The following is a 19802-nucleotide window of genomic DNA, read 5'->3' as shown; positions in this document are numbered from 1 at the left end:
ATGATATTTCAACCCCTGTATTAGCTTAGTCATATCATCTTGTTTTGTTTGACTCATCTGCCGGCCCCTGGAGGATGGGCTCCCCCTTTGGGTCTGGTTCCTCCCAAGGTTTCTTCCTCTTAGGGAGTTTTTCCTTGCCACCGTTGCCTTTGGCTTACTCATTGGGGGGTACTTACGAGGCATAAATGTAAAGCGCATTGAGACAATGTAATGTTGTGATAATGCGCTATATAAATAAAATTGAATTGAATTGAATTGAAGTTATCCATCCATTTTCCACACCCTCCTGCCCTGTACAGAGCTACAGGGATCCAGTGTCTATCCCAGAAGCTAAAGACACAAGGCAGGGAATAACCCAGGATGGGAGGCCAAGCCATCACAAGGCACATAGACACACAGGAAATTTTGCAACTGCAATTCACCTTCTCATGTATTGGACTGAGGAGAGACATTGGAGATCCCGGAGGAAACTCCAATATGATACAGGGAAAACATGCAACCTCTACACACATAGAGCTGGGGTGAAGATTAAAACCCTTGTCCCAGAGGCATAAGTCAAACCACTAACTACTGTACCACCACACTGTGATTCATTTCACATTTAAGAAATTTTAGTATAGTGATTGCGATAATATATCAGTTAAGCAAAGGAAATGTAATTGGTGTTAAGCAGAGCTGGACTGGGATTAAAAATACAGCCTGGAGTTCTGCCCATACAGACCCACCACCCATACATCCCCACAGTGAGAAGGGGGTGTCACCCACCTTACATTTTTGTTGTCCCACAAACCCATTGGCCCACTGGGAAAATGCCTGATAAGCCAGATGGCCAGAGAGGGGTCCAGCTGCAGAAATGCAGAGCTAAAAGAGCTCCACGATTTGCAGAGGGACCAATCAAATTTCACAGTATTGCATGTCTCTCTCCAATGATAAGCCAAGCAAGTTTCAACTTCAGCTGTCATTGCATTCACTAAATAACGGCACTAGCAGAAAATTCATTCTATGGGAAGTTTGCTGTCAAAATAAAAGTTGCCAGAAGTATTTCTTTAAGCATACAATTTTTGTTCTGACAGAAATGCAATTTAACGATATTGTTTTAAACTTATTAATGTTACGATCAAAAGTACAGAACCATACCTAAGAATCAATGAAAAACACAAGACTGAAATCAAGTCTCTGTTTTTACAGATCCTAACCCAAATCCTAAATTAACCTTTCAATAACATTACATTGCATTTGCATTAAATTAACATTTTTGGTATAATACCATAACATTACACGGTCTTCAAAAGACACTAACTTTTAAATTACTTAATTTTTCCTCCTGTTTTTCAATTATTTGTTGAACAATCAAAACACTTTTATTTTCAACTTCAAACCATGATGAAACCACAGTAGATATATTAATGTGATACATAATTTAATTGGCTTTTCATGCGGAGATATTAAATCAGATATAATTTCCATTTTCCAAAACAACTGCACAATCTGATTGGTTCTTGCAGCAGAGCTGCGAATAGCAAAGCTGTAGACCTCCGAAGCTGAATTCTACCGAATGGCCAATTCAGGCTTGCTGTTAAGTGAAATACTAGGGTAGACATCCTGACAAGGACATACACTCACTACACCTTAGCCTTTTCATATAAAAGTTAGATTTTACTTTCAACAGCAGAACAAATGCTAAGATTCTACATTTCTTTATAGCCCATTATAAGATCCACCATCCATTTATTTTTCTTATATATTATCCTTCTGCTTGTGCCAAAATGCCTGCCTTTTGTTTTTCTTGTTGCTTCCTCCCAGCCCACATCACACAATATTGTAGCTGGATCGGTGCAGTGACTGATTCAAATTATGCAGACAAGAGGATTTATAAAATACAAGTAGTTTACCTTTATTAAAATTGCATTGCTAAAGACAATTAGCACTGGCACAGATAAGGAAAGCCGACACTTTACACAACAATCACACTCAAAGTAATCGTTATATAGCCACACTTACACCAAGGTAAACATATTACATTCATTACTTACAGAACAATGTGACAGCACTATTTACAATATAAACACACAAATATACACATCAGTTTACAGGTCATTTAAAAGGCAGTACGATGCAAGTCATGCCAGTATGTGAATAATGTAAGTTTCTATTGCCTGACCTCACAGTGTCACAATATGATTCTCTTTGTCTTTCAATCATGTATATGATTGCACCATAATAAACAGGAATGCACCCACATTTATGCATGGGAAGGGATCCAGCGTCAATATTTCCAAAACAGGATAGCATGAGAGGAATGTCATCCCACACAGGGAAACAATCCAGGTATCAGAACAGAGAGATGCAAATATTACCATGTATGCAGCCACACCAGACACTGGTGTTCTGGGATACATCCCAGTGACTGGAGGTATTTCCCCCACTTCATTGCTAGAAACACACACTTTGTGATGCAGATGTGGCCCAATGTTAGGAACAGAACACACCAAAGGTGAGCATAACTGCAGTGTATTTCTAATATTACAGCCCTTTTGTGATAAAGTTTGGTCCCTACCGCCCACACTCAAAGCTACGCCCGTGAGTATGAATGGATGGACAATGAATTCAGTACATGTGTTTTATTGCTCCATCTTTTTCTTTTGGCCTTCATGTGCTCTTACACTCTTGCTTTGAGTTGTAATTATTATATTCACAATAATGGACTAAATGTAAATTCTGGCATTACACAGAAAGCAACAAGCATGACACGATACTACTGACTGCAGGGGTTGGGTTATGCAAACACATAGTTACAAACCCAAGACAAAGCATGAAACAAACATAGTTCAACAAGGTGGTGAAAATGATTAGGAAGAAAGATATATAAATTACGAGGAGTATGTGTGTTACATAAACAGTTACATAACATGTTGTAGGCTGTTTCAGATGTTTCTCTTTATGAACATTATTCTTCTTGATTGTCAGTTAAAATATATAGGTAACACAAGTTACCTTCAAATCAGTTTTAGTACGGCGATTCCGGAGAAAAGGATGCAGAAAAATTTCCCTCAGGGGCTATGGTTGATTGAAGGAATGCTATTGAAAAGGGGTCTTTAGGTGACAGTCCCTTCATAGTGGTCATTCACCGGTATTCCCTTGCAGGTGCTGGTGCACAGTGGATTCCCAACAGGTTGTCCTGTCACAGTACATTCATGTAAATGAACAAGCTATCATGTGCCAACATCATGTTACATCTATGCTGTTTTGCATTATAATTTGACAAGTAAATACAAAGATGAATAGAGGTGCAGTTTTACGCATAAATTGTGTGTTTATTTAAATACTGTGATTAGTCAGATTTCACTTTATTACAAATGAGACGTGCACATATTCTTCCTAAATATAATTTTTTAAGATTTGCTGACAAATAATGGGTTAAGGGATGGCATGGTGGTGCAGTGGTTAGCATTATTGCCTCACACCTCTGGGACCTGGGTTCGAGTTTCTGCCTGGGTTACATGTGTGTGGAGGTTGTATGTTCTATCAATGTCGTTAAGGGGTTTCCTTTGGGTACTCAAGTTGCCCCCCCCTCCCCCTCAATCCAAAGACATACTGAGGCTAATTGGAGTTACTAAATTGGCCATAGATGTGATTGTGCCCTGTGATGGACTGGCCCCCCATCCTGGGTTGTTCCCTGTCTTGTTCCTGTAGCTTTTGGGATAGGCTCTGGACCTCCTGCGACCCAGAAGGGTAAACGGTTTGGAAAATGGATGGATTTTTTATCTCGTATTATTGTTTTGGATTTTGTTTAGGGTGGCATGGTGGTGCAGTGGTTAAGGTCCTGGGTTCAATCCCCAGATCGGGCATAGGTCCTTTCTGTGTGGAGTTCGCATGCTGTTTGCATGGGTTTCTGCCGGGGGCTCAGGTTTCCTCCTGCAGTGTAGGTTACTTAGTGATTCTAAGTTGACCCTGTAGTTGTGTCAGTGTGTGTGACCTGTGCTGTGTTGGTTCCTGCCTGTGCCCCTTGTTCCCAAGATAGGCTCTGGACCCCTCATGACCCAGATGGATAAGCAGTTTGGAAAATGGATGGATGGATTTTATTTCTATCTTATTATTGCTACCTATACCTCATTTCATTCCCTTCATGGACAACATATTTTGGATTGACAGTAAAACATTCTTTATCCTTCATGTAAATGAACAATCCCACATATACAGATAACTTATTACATCTATGATGTTTTGCATTGCATTTTAAAAACAAATACAAACAAAGAAGAGTGTAGATTTTTTTTAACAGATATCATGTGCTTGTCAATGCTGTGGTATGCAAAAGTATTCCACTGTACCAGATTTGCCTGAAGTGCAAGTGATACATATACGGTACTAGTCAAAAGTCTGGACACACCTGTATGGAGGTAAATTTGTGCCTAAAGTAATAATCAAAATTCTGAAAAGCTTTTGACACTTTTTAATGGGTGCGCGTGTGTCACGCCCTGCTCCGTACAATCCTCGTGTGTGCCACGCCCACCTCGTTACCTCATGTTATTTCCTAATTGTTATCACCTGTTTCCTATTTGATTTTGACTTGTCTTGTGTATTTAGTCCACGTCTGTGTTAGTATCCCCAGTCCGGTCATTGATGTTGTATTGTTGCGTGCTTTGTGCTGCGATTAAACCCCGTGTTCCTGATCTCTGGCTTCCTGCTTATTTGTCTGCGCTCCAGGCGCTTATGCATCATGACAGCGTGTCTTAGAAGAGGGTGTACACCTTACACATCTATTGGTCAGCTGGAAGCAAAACACAAAAGGGAAGAAGAAGGAAAAAATTATGTTATTCTATATTTTGATATTTGCAATTTATATTTTCATTCTGATACTTAATAATTTGTTGCAGTATTCATAATTATAATGAACACTTTTGGCACAAAATTAAATCCATACACCTGCTTTTATTGCATTTGTTTATGTTTTAGCTACAATATAGGGACAAAAGTATTGGGCCATACCTCAATCACTGAAGTCAATCACTACAGACCATGTAAAGTAACAGAGCAGGGTCAGTGAGTACTGAGTACAGGAGAACGTTATCTGTTATAACAGAGCATGATGCAGGATTTCCCCAGTTTCCCCTTCGGTCCCCAAACATGCTTAGGTGAATTAGAGCTGCCAAAATATCCCATAGATGAATGGTGTGTGTGTTCTGTAAGGGGGTGGTGCCTTGGGCTGGGTCATTCCCTGCAATGCTTCTGAGATGGATGGTTTGTGTTGTTGTGTGTGTCTATAATACTTATTGGTATTTCTGTAAGAATGTCATCATTTACGCAGTCGTTATGAATTTTGTGATCTGCTACATTAATGAGCCTGTAGCCCATAAGACTTTTTGTTGACTCCTCACTAAGGTTGAATACATGTGTTAGAAACACAACACTCAACACACCTATGCAATAATTTGTAATTTGCAGTATGTTATTATCAACAGTTGTGGAGTGTAACATGTGTATCCAAAGGTGTATCCATTCAAGCTTCACAAATACAGAACTTGGGGCAGGAGTTAAACCCACAATCCTAGAATCATGAGACTATGGAAAATATTTTCACCTCTGAATGTTTATTATCCATTAAACTGGAACACGCCAAGGAAAGCAGTGAGCACTGTGAGGCCTGAAATGCAGTTAGCGATTATCTGTTTCAGGATCAGCACAAATGAAGGTTTATCTTATGTAGATGCAGAAGGACAGACAATTACTTGTATTATCATGAATTAAGTAGAAAGCAAAGATTTTTTTGCATTATGTGCAAATGAATGCATATTGGGCTGCTCTGGTCCACAGATCCCTCTGAGAATCCAGACACACTGAGGATTTGTTTCTTCCAAATTCACAGACCCCTGAAAAGGGAAAACACACAGATACACCATTCTGTTACCTCTCCTGTAAACTGATTGCTTGTGACATAATGTAGACACAAGCCTTAGGAATTATCTACCTCGTTGTATGACTCATTTGACAAACACATCTACTAAATGAAGGTAATACAATATACTCTGTCACAGAAACTGCTCACAGTAGAATAATAATTACAACAATACTGAAGATGTATTTACTTACACCTTCAATAACTAGATGTTAAAAACCCGTTACCTTGTCATTTATGCTCTTTAATCCTTAGAAGTTGAGTCCTCCAGAAAAGATTGGTGCCTTCTGACATGCCTGCGCTGATCAGTTTCTCCTTTAACTAGATAATAACACAACGGAATATTTCCTTGCGCATCTATTGGCAATTTGTGTCTTTCTCTATGTACTCCACAAAAGAACTGAACTGACCTGCTTTAACAGATGGTTGCTGAATTCAGGATCCTTTATTTCTCCATCAGTTCTGACAGTCAATCTCACCACTGTTTTCTTTCCTGTAAGAACTGAGCAACAGAAGAAGTCAGCACACTTGGACACATCCAGTTCCATGCAAATTTGTAATCAAATTACAAATAGTCATTTTGAAATACATGCATTCATTTAAACATTAATCATTAGCAAAATGTACTGTATCAATTATTTTCAAAAAGTTACACCATGCAGATACACAGCAAATTTGCCAGTGTTAAATTAACACTGCATGGTGTTTATATAATTCTCACCAAATCAGTGTTACATTTAACACTTTACAGAATGCAATGAGTGTTGTTATATAGTGTTAAATTTTAATAGCTCTTATAGTGTTCAGTTGACACCATAGAATGTTAGATCACTGTAACTCCACCTCTTCCAAGATTACAAGCCCATATAGGTGGTACACAGGTGCATAATGTGTGGCCCCAATCTGCCCTATTTTAATATGCAAACAACAACTCATATGAGGATCGTAACAGCCACCCCGATTTACCAACCATCATGAGAATGACTTGGACCAAGAAGGACCTCTCAGCCTTTACTGATCATATATCAAAGTCTTTTTCTTTCAGTGCTGGTTGTTTTTGAAAATCAGAGAATTGTGTGCTGATAAGTTAAACAATGCCTTGTTTTTCGTGTTTTTTTTTTTTGCATGTGATTTTTATATTAGCTTTGTGTTAGGGAAATGCTGTGATTGTATATATTTTGATGGTGGGTATGGTGTATTTGTTGATTTTTGGTTGCCTGTTCTGGCCTTGGTTGGTGGGTTTTATATGTGGAAACATGTTACAAGAGTTGTGACACCCTTTGCTATGCAGCTCCTGCTACTGCCCCCTTCCCTGTAAACCAGTGATGCTGGATGTTTATTTGCATACCCAATGATGGGCGGTAGCACCGCTACATGTAGCGAAGCTATTAGTTTAACTGCATTTTGTAGTAGCTTGCCTGTAGCGTCACTGATTTCTGAATCAAATAACTTTCCACTAGTTAGTAGCGACGAAGCGTCCACAAAAGCTACAATTTCCAGGACATGTCTGAGAAAAGCAGAGGTTTCCTCTGCAGTATGATTTTGAAACACAACAATCAGACAGAAATGAAGCATGTTCATGCGCAACCTTGTACTCCGCTTCTACTGCCTGCCTATCGAAACACGCACGCGTATGGCAGCGTCATGAGATCGATACTTCAGTTTCAATTTCTGTCCGGAATGCACTGCGGATGTCTGTGTAAGCGCTGCTGCTGTCGATTGCCACTCCCAGCTGTCACGTGACTCAGCGGCACCAGGCAAGCAAACAGGCTCAGTTGCGCGCGCGCACACACACGCACACACACACACACAGTTTAATATTTACAATATTAAGCGGGAGAAAATGGATGGATGGATATTGAACTAGTGGGCCACGGAACCATTCTTGCAACAATTAAACAGCAGAGATAGTTCAGGGTTTAATCACCAGATGGCGTTTATTACACCCGTATTACTACAACCCACACACTCGCACTGCCCACCGTGCACGTCGCCCCGTTTACTCCTCATACACACGGTGGGCGCACGCACACATACACACACACTACGTACAACAATAAACATTAACGATTATACATGACATAACACACAGCACATTTATAATGACACAAGCGATTACTGAGAACTATTTACAAGCTGGCATAAGTCCAACATGCTGCACTGCCCGCTGGTGCCTCCGCGCTACAGTATTTATTTGCTTTTAAACTTTGCCCAAATTCTGTCCTGGATTTTAACTAATTAATAAATAAAAAACACTTAAAAGTAATGAAAATGAATCCAGCTTTAGCAATTTGATGATGCATCCACCTTAGTTATTAAAAAGTATAGATACAACACAGGGGTCCCAGCAAGTTTAGCATTGGAAAAGATATTATCAGACCAAAGAGAAACCACCTTTCTGATGCCACTTTTGAAAAGCTTATCTTGTGCCGTGTAAACAAACATTTGTTAGAACAATAAGAGCCCACCCATTCACCATTACCTCTCCCCTCCCTTCCCTTCCCTTCCATCCCATCCCATCCCCCCAGCACTAAAACATGTAATTCAGGACTTTGATTCTCATTTCAGTTTGGACCAGTTCATTTGCTATTATCCCAGTGATCACTCTCTGAACCATGCTTATTAATCATGGTGTTGCATGTCGTCTGTAAAAACAGTTTACAGTCGTCCCTTGCCATTTCGCGCTTCGACTTTCGCGCCTTCACTCTATTGCGGTTTTTTCAAATACATTTATTAATTAAAAAGTAGATAGACAGTGAAAATGATACAATGCGCGCTCTGTTGTCTATGTCAATTATACACCACTGTACATATGGACTGTATGCCTATGTATTCGAGCACCCCCGCAAATCCTTCAATGCCAGGTGCAGCCGAATAATAAAGAATCCTACTTTGTGGAAATTCATTTAACGCGGTACAGTCTGGAACGGATTAACCGTGGATTAACCGCGAGGGACGACTGTAACACGGTTCTTAAACACAAAGTTCATCTGTAACTTCAATCGACTTGTTTAATAGGGGTCTGAAGAAGTTTTCTCGTTAAGGGCGGCCCTGAGGAAATAAGATGGCTGTTAATATGGTTTTTCTTTTTCTTAGAAATTTTAAATTGATTGGTTTAAACCTATAGCCATGTCTTGCCCATTGAACACTAAACAGTAGCTTTCATTTGGTATTAAATAGTTTGTTTACTAGAGTACTAGTTTACCTAGTAGTAGACCAATAACTTTTTTTTTTTGTTTTATTTCCAAAAGTAAGCTTTTATTTATGTCTCAATGCTTCACATAATGCAATGTCTACACTGTTAAATCATGGGTTGTTCTTTTATAAATGTGTATCTGACTGTCATTTTGAACTGATCAGGCATTAGGTTGGTACAACATGAAGTAGCTTCTGATGTAGTAAGCTACTTTTGCCATATTTGTGTAACTTGGCTTGCTATATTTCTATGGGTGGTAGCTTTTGTGTAGTGAAGCTTAATTTATTGTTGAGTAACTGATAGCTTAGCTCACTACATTTTACAAGTACTGTAGCTTGCACAACACTGTGCATACCATGATATGGTACAGCCTTTTAACAGATTTCTGTTTTTTTTTTTTTTTTTATCCACCATGATGGTGTTGAGTAACGCAAGTGTATGAAACCTTAGTAAAATAAGCTTGCAGTGCTGTCCCAGAAATGGTCTACTTTTGTAGACTAATGAATGATTGGTGCTTTCTATGGATGCTCCCTTGAGCCTGTCAGATAAAGTAAATGTTAAATGATAAATCTCAGCATTGCATGTATTTATCACATGGAACCGAAACAATGCAAATTCTTTTAGGATCATGCACCTATCACTCACAATACTACTCCAACCTCCCAGCATACTCAAACATAAGATAAGGCCTAGATTCGTAACATTAAAATGTGGTAGAGACTTATATCCATGACATACCATCCTAGAACATGGTACGTTCTAAAACTTAAGTCCAATAAAAATCTGAATATTAAAAAACATTCATGAAGTTTGCACTGTTGCTCTTGGGACCTACAGCTGCTTTGAAATGACTCCAAGTGACTTTCCTGACTTGTTCAAGTCAATAATTTGCTTTTTCAGATCCATGCTGAGCTCCTTTGACTTTCGCATTGTAGCATTTGTGGGCGTTTGTATCCAATGAGCCCTACTTAAGTGGCCTCAGAGAAGTCACCAACTGAAGCCACTCATAATCACTCACAAGAAGTTAAGAGGCCATGCTATGAAGCTTATTTCACTGACACAACTTTCTAAGTCACCAAAATTGCTAATTCATGTTGCTGTATGTATATTTTTGACCCAGCAGATGTGATCACTTTTTTTCTGTTAACCCATAATAAAGTCATAAAAGAACCAAACTTCATGAATGTTTTTTGTGACAAAGAAGTATCTGTTCCAATCATTCTATCAGAGAAATATCAGAGTAGTAGAAATACCGGGAAACTCAAGAGAGCCATGATATTATGTTCTTTACTTTTGGCCACAAGTGTATTATCAAATCACTCTGTATAACACATATCACAAGTATGATGATCTGTTGCACCCCGATAAGGGTTTATACTTCGCAGGTACCCAGAGCTTTCAGGATTGGCTTCGTACACCTGCGCGCCAGCATAGAACAAACACGCATAGAAAAAGGATGAATGGATACATTTTCACCTCCCAAATTGATTTTAGAAAATAAATTACATTAACCTAATTTATTTTCTAAAATATATTTAGAATTCCTAAATATGGAAATATGTGGGAATAACCCAAGATGGGGAGCCAACCCATGGAAGTGGACACACACACACCATTCACACATACTGTACATTCACACCAATGGTCAGTTTTGAGGACCTGCAAGCTCCACACACATACAGCTTGGATGGGCAGCCCCTGCACCAATTTAAATCACTTTAGAAATACAGTGCAGCCAAAAATTATTTGTACACTGTGAAAAAATGGCCAAAAATTGAAATTTTGTATATTGATTGTGAAATTTTATGACTCTTTTCTTCAATGCATAGGCTATTTCATCAATTGGGAGACTCAACTAACCCAACAAATGCTTGTGTGGGGAACATTATTTAAATATAATACTATGTCTAAAGGTGTAAAATAAATGATAATCTAAGATCTTCATATTTCTAAGAAGATTTTTTGGAAAATTTCAATGTATATTTAAAGAAGCTTAAAAGATGATGGTTAAAATGCCTATAAAGGCCATTACCTGGTCTCTATGAGTCTGAAGGGTTTCTGTTTTTCTATCCCTTTTAAAATGATTCTTTCTGCCTCTGATAGTGAGAATATCTACTATAATAAACAGAATGTTCTGGAATGCCTCTGGGTGAACACAGAACTATGTATGTAAAACAGAATAGACATGTTGCGTATTTGTTCGGCTCACCTTGTGCAATTTCGGCTATGTTCCCCTGTGAACCTGCATAGAACAAGCACATATAGACAAAGGATGAATGGATAAATTTTCACCTCCCAAATCGATTTTAGAAAACAAATTAGATTCCTAAATTTGGAAAGATGTGGGAATTACCCAAGATGGGGAGCCAACCCATGGAAGTGGACACACACACACCATTCACACATACATTCACACCAATGGTCAGTTTTGAGAACCTGCAAGCTCCACACACATATAGCTTGGATGGGCAGCCCCTGGACCAATTTAAATCACTTTAGAAATACAGTGCAGCCAAAAATTATTTGTACACTGTGAAAAAATGGCCAAAAATGGAAATTTTGTATATTGATTGTGAAATTTTATGACTCTTTTCTTCAATGCATAGGCTATTTCATCAATTGGGACACTCAACTAACCCTACAAATGCTTGTGTGGGGAATGACCACCAAGGCAGGAAACTAAGGGCGTCCAATTACCTGCCTATTGGAACATCTGCTGTTATGTGTTGTGTTAAAAGATCTCTACTATGACTGGGAATTCCCCCCATTATCAGGTATTCATTCAGCTCTATGATTGGCCAGGTTTACAAATAATTGTTTGAAGGCAGTAAATTACATCATTTGAAAACAATTCCAGAATATGTTTCGATTGAAGTTTTGCTTGTTTCTTTACATAGCACACATAATTGTAACATTTTAGACAGTTTTTAAAGTTTGTTCTTCAATATCCTCAATTTCATTTCCATTTTTGACCATATTTTCACTGTATACAGATAATGCTTGGCTACATGTATCATGAAAAACAATTAATGTAAAATGCACATAAATATAACATAGTGTTCTTTGGAGTGAGTAACATTTAGAGTAACAAAGGATTTTTTGCAAACTTGTCAAAAATTCCATATACAGTATGCTGATAAAGATGTTTTAACAGTAACTTATTCTGTATTATTCTTTAAATATAATACTATGTGTAAAGGTGTAAAATAAATGATAATCTAAGATCTTCATATTCCTAAGAAGGTTATTTGGAAAAATTCAATGTATATTTAAAGAAGCATAAAAGACGATGGTTAAAAATGCCTATAAAGGCCATTACCTGGTCTCTATGAGTCTGAAGGGTTTCTGTTTTTCTATCCCTTTTAAAATGATTCTTTCTGTCTCTGATAGTGAGAATATCTACTATAATAAACAGAATGTTCTGGAATGCCTCTGGGTGAACACAGAACTACGTATGTAAAACAGAATAGACATGTTGCATATTTGTTCGGCTCACCTTGTGCAGTTTTGGCTGTATTCCCCTGTGAACCTGCATAGAACAAGCACATATAGAAAAAGGATGAATGGATAAATTTTCACCTCTCAAATCGATTTTAGAAAACAAATTAGATTACTAAATATGGAAAGTTGTGCATTATTATTATTTGGAATTTGGAAAAAAGAGTTTGTCATGAGAAGGGTAGAGGGAGTGAAATGCATAAGCAAAATGAGATTCTGATGCAACTTTGTAGTTTTCCATGTTTTTATTCTGCAGGTACTGTGCCTTACCTGGATCCGCCTTACCTGGACATATGGAACACATGAAGCTGAGCTCCTCCGTCTCAGGCAGACTGACCCAATAATCTGGGTTTCCAGATTGTACTGCCCCTGTGGTTTCACACATGTTACTGTTGGATATGTTGTTTGGGGACCAGGTCTGATAGCTGACATTTTCTGCACTGACCCAGAACCAGAAGTTCGGGGAGCAGGAGAAGCGCAGCCCCAGCCAGACCTGATCAGTGGAGGCGTTCTCAGCCATCCTACTGACCCAGTACTGGATCTCCTCATTGTGGACAGAGGCCAGGTCAAAATAGTGTGTTCTGCAGTAATTCAGGGTTTCATTCCAGGTCATGGTTCTGTTTACCAAAATCAGGCAATCTAGAGCAGAAGGTAAGATGATCAGAAAGCCGGTTCAGGAGAAAGTCATGTGACATTTGGAAACTTTGAGAAAGGAATTTATTACCATAAGGAGTGAAATCCACAAAAGAGTGAAGACAAAATAACTTTCTGATGCAACTGTGCAGTGTTATGTGTACTTATAACACTATACTGTACTTTTATATGTGCAGTATTTTTTCATAGTAACATAAATTAAAGTTGTTAGATAAAGGTGAGAATTGGTCACTGGTCACAGAAAAGTTACATAACTCACCATCATAGCATACAAATGGATGCTTTTCATCACATGGTGTCATATCCCATGTCCCAGGCCAGGTGACCTGTGCTAAAGCACATGTGTTATTCTCATTATCATTTTGACCTATTTTCCAATTACGGAATGAGGAGTTTGACAGGTCTGACCATTCCCATGTGTCCTGGAACAGGCCAATCCATGCCCAAGTGCCATTTGTAACCATCTTATGTATCAAGTCATTATCTTCTTTATTCCTCACAGTGGCCAGGTCTGTGTAACTGTATCTGCAGTAGCTCTGAGCATCAAACCAATTCATATGTTGGTCAATCAAGGTGAAGTTCCAGGTAACATTTATTCTGTCTTCATAGGTGGGAGCTGTGGATTTGTTGCAAACATCATAAGAAACAGAAACAAACCAGAAATCAATTACATGTAACCTATTTGGAAGATAGTTTTATCCAAAGTTACATACATTTTTTGAAAGAGCCGGATCTGACAGTCTAGATTAATTGGGGATTAAAGGCCTTGTTCAGGGACGAAGTGGTGAAATCATTCTGCCATCATTCTGGGAGCTGAAACAGTGACCTTCTGATCACAGGTACAGTGTCCTAACCCACTGAGTCACACACCAGCCTTTGCTGAATAAATCTCACTCTGACATTTCAATTGAAATATCAAAACTACATGCTTAATGTTTTTTAATTTAAAACCTAGCAATTCATATGAGAATATCAATTCTTATGCTGGCACAATATTTACCCTGTTAAATGCACATCAACTTTGAATTTCCCTGATTCTAAAATGGGAGGCTGGCTTTGGCATCTATAAATTATAGCCAGTCAGGTGGCACTCATGGTTGATCAGTGTAAATCTATAAGCGATTCTGCATTTACTTGTTTCGCTGCCTTTTGGGGATATCTGCATAGCAAAGCCATTGACAATCAACCTTCACCATAATCTGTATGCAATGCCTTGAGTGGCTGCCTGCTACACTTCCCATGTGTTTCTTTGTTTTCTTCGTTTTTTTACTATTGTAAGTTTGGTTTTTTTGCATCTTTTAAAATAAATCTGCGACTACCATGCCGTGGAACAGCAATGTTTTCCTGCTTCTATAGCCATCTGCCGGTTTATTTCAATCACAGACGGCACCTTTCACATATATGCATCATGGCCTGCTGGACCTGCACCCCCCATTCCCACCAAAGCCAGCGATGCTGCTGGCAGAACTGGTGTGACACCAACGGGGAAGAAAGCCGGAACTCAGCTGTGGAAAAGAGGCAGAAGGTAAAAACCTTTCCTGACATCTATCATGGGCAATGTAAGGTCACTGAAATACAAGATGGACTGACTCTCAGCGCTGACCAGTTGCTATGAGTGCTACAAATACTGCAGCCCCATGTGCTTCATGAAAACCTGGCTGAGAACCAGCACTCTGTACTCCATAGTCCTAATAGGCGACTATAACATCATTTGTGCTGATAGGAGCAACAGCGGTAAGAAGAGGGGAGATGGAAGTAATGTTTCTGTAAATGAGAAATGGTGGCAACCCTGAACACATTACAATTAAAGCACAGGTTTGTGACCCAAACATGGAGCTTCTCGCTGTGGGACTGTGGCCATATTACATGCCAGGGGAGTTTCTACATGCCATTGTTTTGGTCTTATACGTGCCCTCATGGGCAGACACTCTACTACCCACAGATGAAATATATTCTGTGGTTGCAAACTAACCACTAACTACCTCACTACTTATATTCCCATTTCTGGTGATTTCAACCACGTTTCACTTGCCTCCAGCCTCACCAGCTTTCATCAGTCTGTGGGCTGCACCACCAGGGGAACCAGGACTCTGGACTTGTTATCTGCCTGAGGGAGGCATACAGGTCAGTCAGGCTACCACCCCTGGGCAGCTCTGATAACAACATGGTGTACTTTACACCAAACTACAGACCAGCAGTTCCACCAGTCACCACTAGGACCATAAGAAAATGGATGAAAGAGGCTGCAGGACGGCTTAAAATAAATAGACTGGGACATGATATATGAGTCATATGGGGAGGACATTAAGGGATACAGCCACTGTATCAAGGACTACATCCGCTCCTGTCTGGACAACACAGTTCCCATAAAATCAGTGCACTGTTTTCCCAAAAGCATACCATGGATCACAAAGGACCTTCTTAATGAGATGAGGGCCTTCAGAGCTGGAGACAAGGAAGAACTTAGACAGGTGCAGGCGTAACTGAAGATTCAACTCTGCCAGGAGAAACACTGCCACAGGCAGAAGCTGTAGCATAAGCTACAATTAAACAGCACAAAGTAAGTGTGGAATGGGATGAGGACCATCACCGGCTACAAGCAGGCTGGTAACATTGCAGTGGAAGGGGGGAGGGACAGGGCTAGTAAGCTGATTCTCATTTTCAACAGAATTGATTCTCTTTGATTCTGCCCTCCCCTGTAGCTGCCAGCCTCAGTAGGCCAGTTGAGGTACTGACACCAGTCACCCTCCAGGGTGAGGAAATGGAGGTGATGCAGGGGTAGAAGACCTGGGGGGCCACCTGAACGGAAGACTGGACTGGGCGGACAACACAGCAGCTCTGTACAGGAATGGCCAGAGCAGACTCTACTTTCTGAGGAGGCTCAGGTTTTTTAATATGTGTGGCTGCTGTGTATTTTTTATCAGTCTATAGTGGCCAGTGTGCTTTTCTACACATGTGCCAGCAGGTTCTGCAGGATCGAAGACGACCTGTTCACCCCTCTCCCTGAGTCTGCAAAAGGTCCCCCAACTCTAGGAGACATCCTGTGTGGTCCCCTTTCCAACGAAGAGGTGCTCCGGCTCACATATCTTTAAGACCTTTGAGAGGCTGGGGCAAAAACTGCTTTGACCCCTGGTAACAGACCACCTGGATCCCCTGCAGTTTGCCTACCAAGCAGTGATGTACAAGAAAGACCAGAACAGACTCTACTTTCTGAGGAGGCTCAGATTTTTTTGAATATGTTTGGCAAGTTGCTGTGTATGTTTTATCAGTTCGTAGTGGCCAGTGTGCTTTTCTACACAGTGGTTTGCTGGGTAAGTACTATCAGTTCAGATAATACCAAACATCTGAACAGACTCATCAGGAAGGCCAGGTTCATCAGAGGACTGACTCTGGAGCCATTGGAGACAGTAGCAAAGAAGAGGATGTTAGCAAAACTGGAATATTATGAACAATTCTGCCCATCGGCTTCAGGGGGCGCTATGCTGGAGCACATATAGCACTGGCTCATTCCACCACGGTGTGTCAAGAAGTTCTACTAGGGATCCTTTCTACCTGCTCCCACCAGGCACTACAGCACCTCCTCCCTATGTGTCACTCCCCACCGCAGCAATGACATGTCAGGGATCAACCCTCTCGCAATAGAAAAAGGCTGGTGCCGTCTGTTTATTTAATTCCATAGTTTAATTGCACATTACCATAGTTTATTATTTTTTTCAGGATTCTATTTGTGTCTTGTGTACTTTTTGAGTTTCTTTCAACTACATTTACCTGTGTGCGTGGTGAAATGTCATTGCATCTTGTCTGTTTCACACTGCATGCGATCTACTTATTTGCTCCTGTATGCTGTTCAATTCAAATTTATTTGTATAGCGCGTTTTCACAACATTACATTGTCTGAAAGTGCTTCACGGCATCCCCACCCAAAGCCCCCAGTGAGCAAGCCAGAGGCAACAATGGCAAGGAAAAACTCGCTAGAAGGAAGAAACCTTAGGAGGAACCAGACTCAAAGGGGGAGCCCATCCTCCAGGGGCTGGCAGAGGTCAAATGAGCAGGATGGCAAAGTCCCAAATACAAGAATGCACAAGAAGTTCCCTCTGGCATCAATAAAGCTCATCTAATCTAATACCCAAAACAGAATGGACTCTCATTTAGGCTGTAGTCCTTTTTACCTGTAAAAGCTACTATGGGGTAAGTCATGGCTGGATAGTATACTCTCAAAGGCATGTTCCATTTGTCGGAAAAGAGCTGGTTAATGTTACTCACCAGTATAGCAGATGAAATACCCCACCTGTGTCTGATATGAACAATTAACATTATTCCAACAACCGTCGTCTCGCATCCCAACACAGCAATGGCCATTATTCTGGTTGTACGTTGCATCCGTATCCCAGTTGGTGTACCCTGTGTCTCCTTCTCCTGAGGACCACTGCCATCTCCATGATGTTCCTTTCATCAGTCCTATCCAAGCCTCTCCAGTATAATCAGTGTCTACAGACTCAGTTAGTCTTTTCATTTCCTCCATATTGTCAATGGTAGCCAAGTCAGTGTAGTTCTCTCTGCAGTAAGCCTGGGCGTCAGTCCAGGTCAGGTTTATGTTTACAAAATAGTACTGATGCAAAAAGCATAAACAGTGGCTGTGAAACTCTGTAAAAAAAAGTGACACAGGCAGAGAGAAACAAATACACATGATCACAAATAGAAAAATATAAACCTGATTTGACAAGATGAGGAAAGGCTTTTGCAAGTCCATCTTTGAACTGACAGGCTGATGGATATACATTATTATCAAAGACATACATACTGTACTGTAAATAATCAGATTTGTCTGAATTTAAATGTAAATTTAGTTGCTGCGTCTCTGGCATGTATAACAAGTGTAACACAAATCAAAGAAAGACTCATATAATATGACTGACTTTTGGCAGATTTGATCAATATGTAAATTTGTGGGCCCCTTTTTTATAATTTAAGTGCAATATGAAAGAAACTGACCTGAAATCAGTAGAAGTTTCAACAGAAGAAACACATTACAACCCATCATGCTGATCCAACTGGCTGCAGAAAACATTGATTATGATGATGATCATTTAACATACATTTGAGCACATATACACTAGGGGTGTAACGGTTCACAAAAATCACGGTTCGGTTCGATACGACACAGTGGTGTCACGGTTCGGTATGTTTTCGATACAGCAAAAATAAAAAAAAATGCCAGATAATTTCTTTGATTTTTTTCACTTTTTTATTTATTAAAACATCAAAAAAGTATGATCTTGTTTTTTTCTTTTACTTTAAACAATGATGAAGATTCTTCACCCATTGTCACGCCCCGCTCCGTCCGCTCCCGATGTGTGCCACGCCCACCTCGTTACCTCGTGTTCAGCCCTAATTGTGATTGCCTGTGTCCTGTTAAGTCTAGCTTGTCTTGTGTATTTAGTCCTCGTCTGAGTCAGTCTTCCCCAGACTTGTCATTGTAGTGTCTCGTTGGATGTCCGTGCCTGTCCGTCCCTCAGAATAAACCCCGTTTCCCTAATTCTGGCTGCTGCTCGCCTGCTTCCTTGCTCGCCTCCCCGTCCGAACGTGACAGAATGACAAGTCTCCCGAACAACGCAACGCAGCAGGGTGAGGACCTCTGGCTCGTCCTGCTGCATGAAGTCGCGTTTTGGGGTGAGCAGCCGGAGATCAAGGAAGACCCCACGCTTTTCGGCTTGGTCCAACGAAGCCAGGAGCTCCTCCAGGGAGTAAACCCTAGGACAGAGGAGCGCAACATGGCGGAAGTACGCTCCCTCCTGAAGCAGCTCGTCCGCCGGGTTAGGGAGAAGCGGCTCCAGCCGCTCGTTAGCACAGAGGTAACTCCGCCCCCACCTACCGGTCCCGGAAGGAAGAAGAAGAAGAGGCGCAGGGGAAAAGGGGAAGAAGCCGCCCCGACTCTCTTCTTGGGGGCTTGCTCGCTGCACCCCGCCTGGGAGGACGCCGCTGCTATCCGCCTGGCGAGCTTCCACGTGGAGAAACCACCTCCGCTGGAGGCTTATTTTTATCGGCCGGAGCGCCTGGGTCTAGGCGGGATACGTGCTGTGCGGGACGGCATTCCACGGGTCCCGAGAGCCCTTAAAGGGGCAGCGCTTAGTCGCTCGGCGCCCCTCCTGCCGCCCGTGCCGGACCCGCCTGCTGCTGCTGCCGCCGCTCTGCCCGCGACACCGCCTGTTGCTGCTGCTGCCGCCGCTCTGCCCGCGGCACCGCCTGTTGCTGCGGATGCCGCCGCTCTGCCCGCGGCACCGCCTGTTGCTGCGGATGCCGCCGCTCTGCCCGCGGCACCGCCTGCTGCTGCTGCTGCCACGCTGCCAGCAGCTCTGCTTGACCCGCCTGTCCTGCCTGCTGCAGTTGCCGCCGCTCTGCCCGCGGCACCGCCTGCTGCAGCTTCCGCCGCTTTGCCCGCGGACCCGCCTGACCCGCTTGTCCCACCTGACCCGCCTGTCCTGCCAGCTCTGCCTGCAGTCCCTGCAGCTGCCACCACTCTGGCTGCAGCACCCGCCGCGGCGCCCCCTGCTGGCCGCG

The 19802-nt window shown here is 41.4% G+C and overlaps 1 protein-coding gene across 1 annotated transcript in view; it reads right to left on the bottom strand.

Moving 5' to 3' along the window:
* Positions 1-19802, bottom strand: part of LOC111856478 (putative C-type lectin domain family 20 member A) — a 213452-nt gene that overhangs the window by 98205 nt on the left and 95445 nt on the right. The window contains exon 5 of the mRNA XM_072718463.1: positions 6307-6398. Within this exon, the coding sequence (XP_072574564.1) occupies positions 6307-6398 (92 nt within the window). The remainder of the gene's footprint in view (positions 1-6306; positions 6399-19802) is intronic.

This window comes from Paramormyrops kingsleyae, chromosome 12, assembly GCF_048594095.1.
Source record: "Paramormyrops kingsleyae isolate MSU_618 chromosome 12, PKINGS_0.4, whole genome shotgun sequence".
NCBI classification, from domain to species: Eukaryota; Metazoa; Chordata; class Actinopteri; order Osteoglossiformes; family Mormyridae; genus Paramormyrops; species Paramormyrops kingsleyae.
The sequence above is the reverse complement of the archived record's forward strand: the minus strand, read 5'-3'. Positions and strand labels throughout refer to the sequence as shown.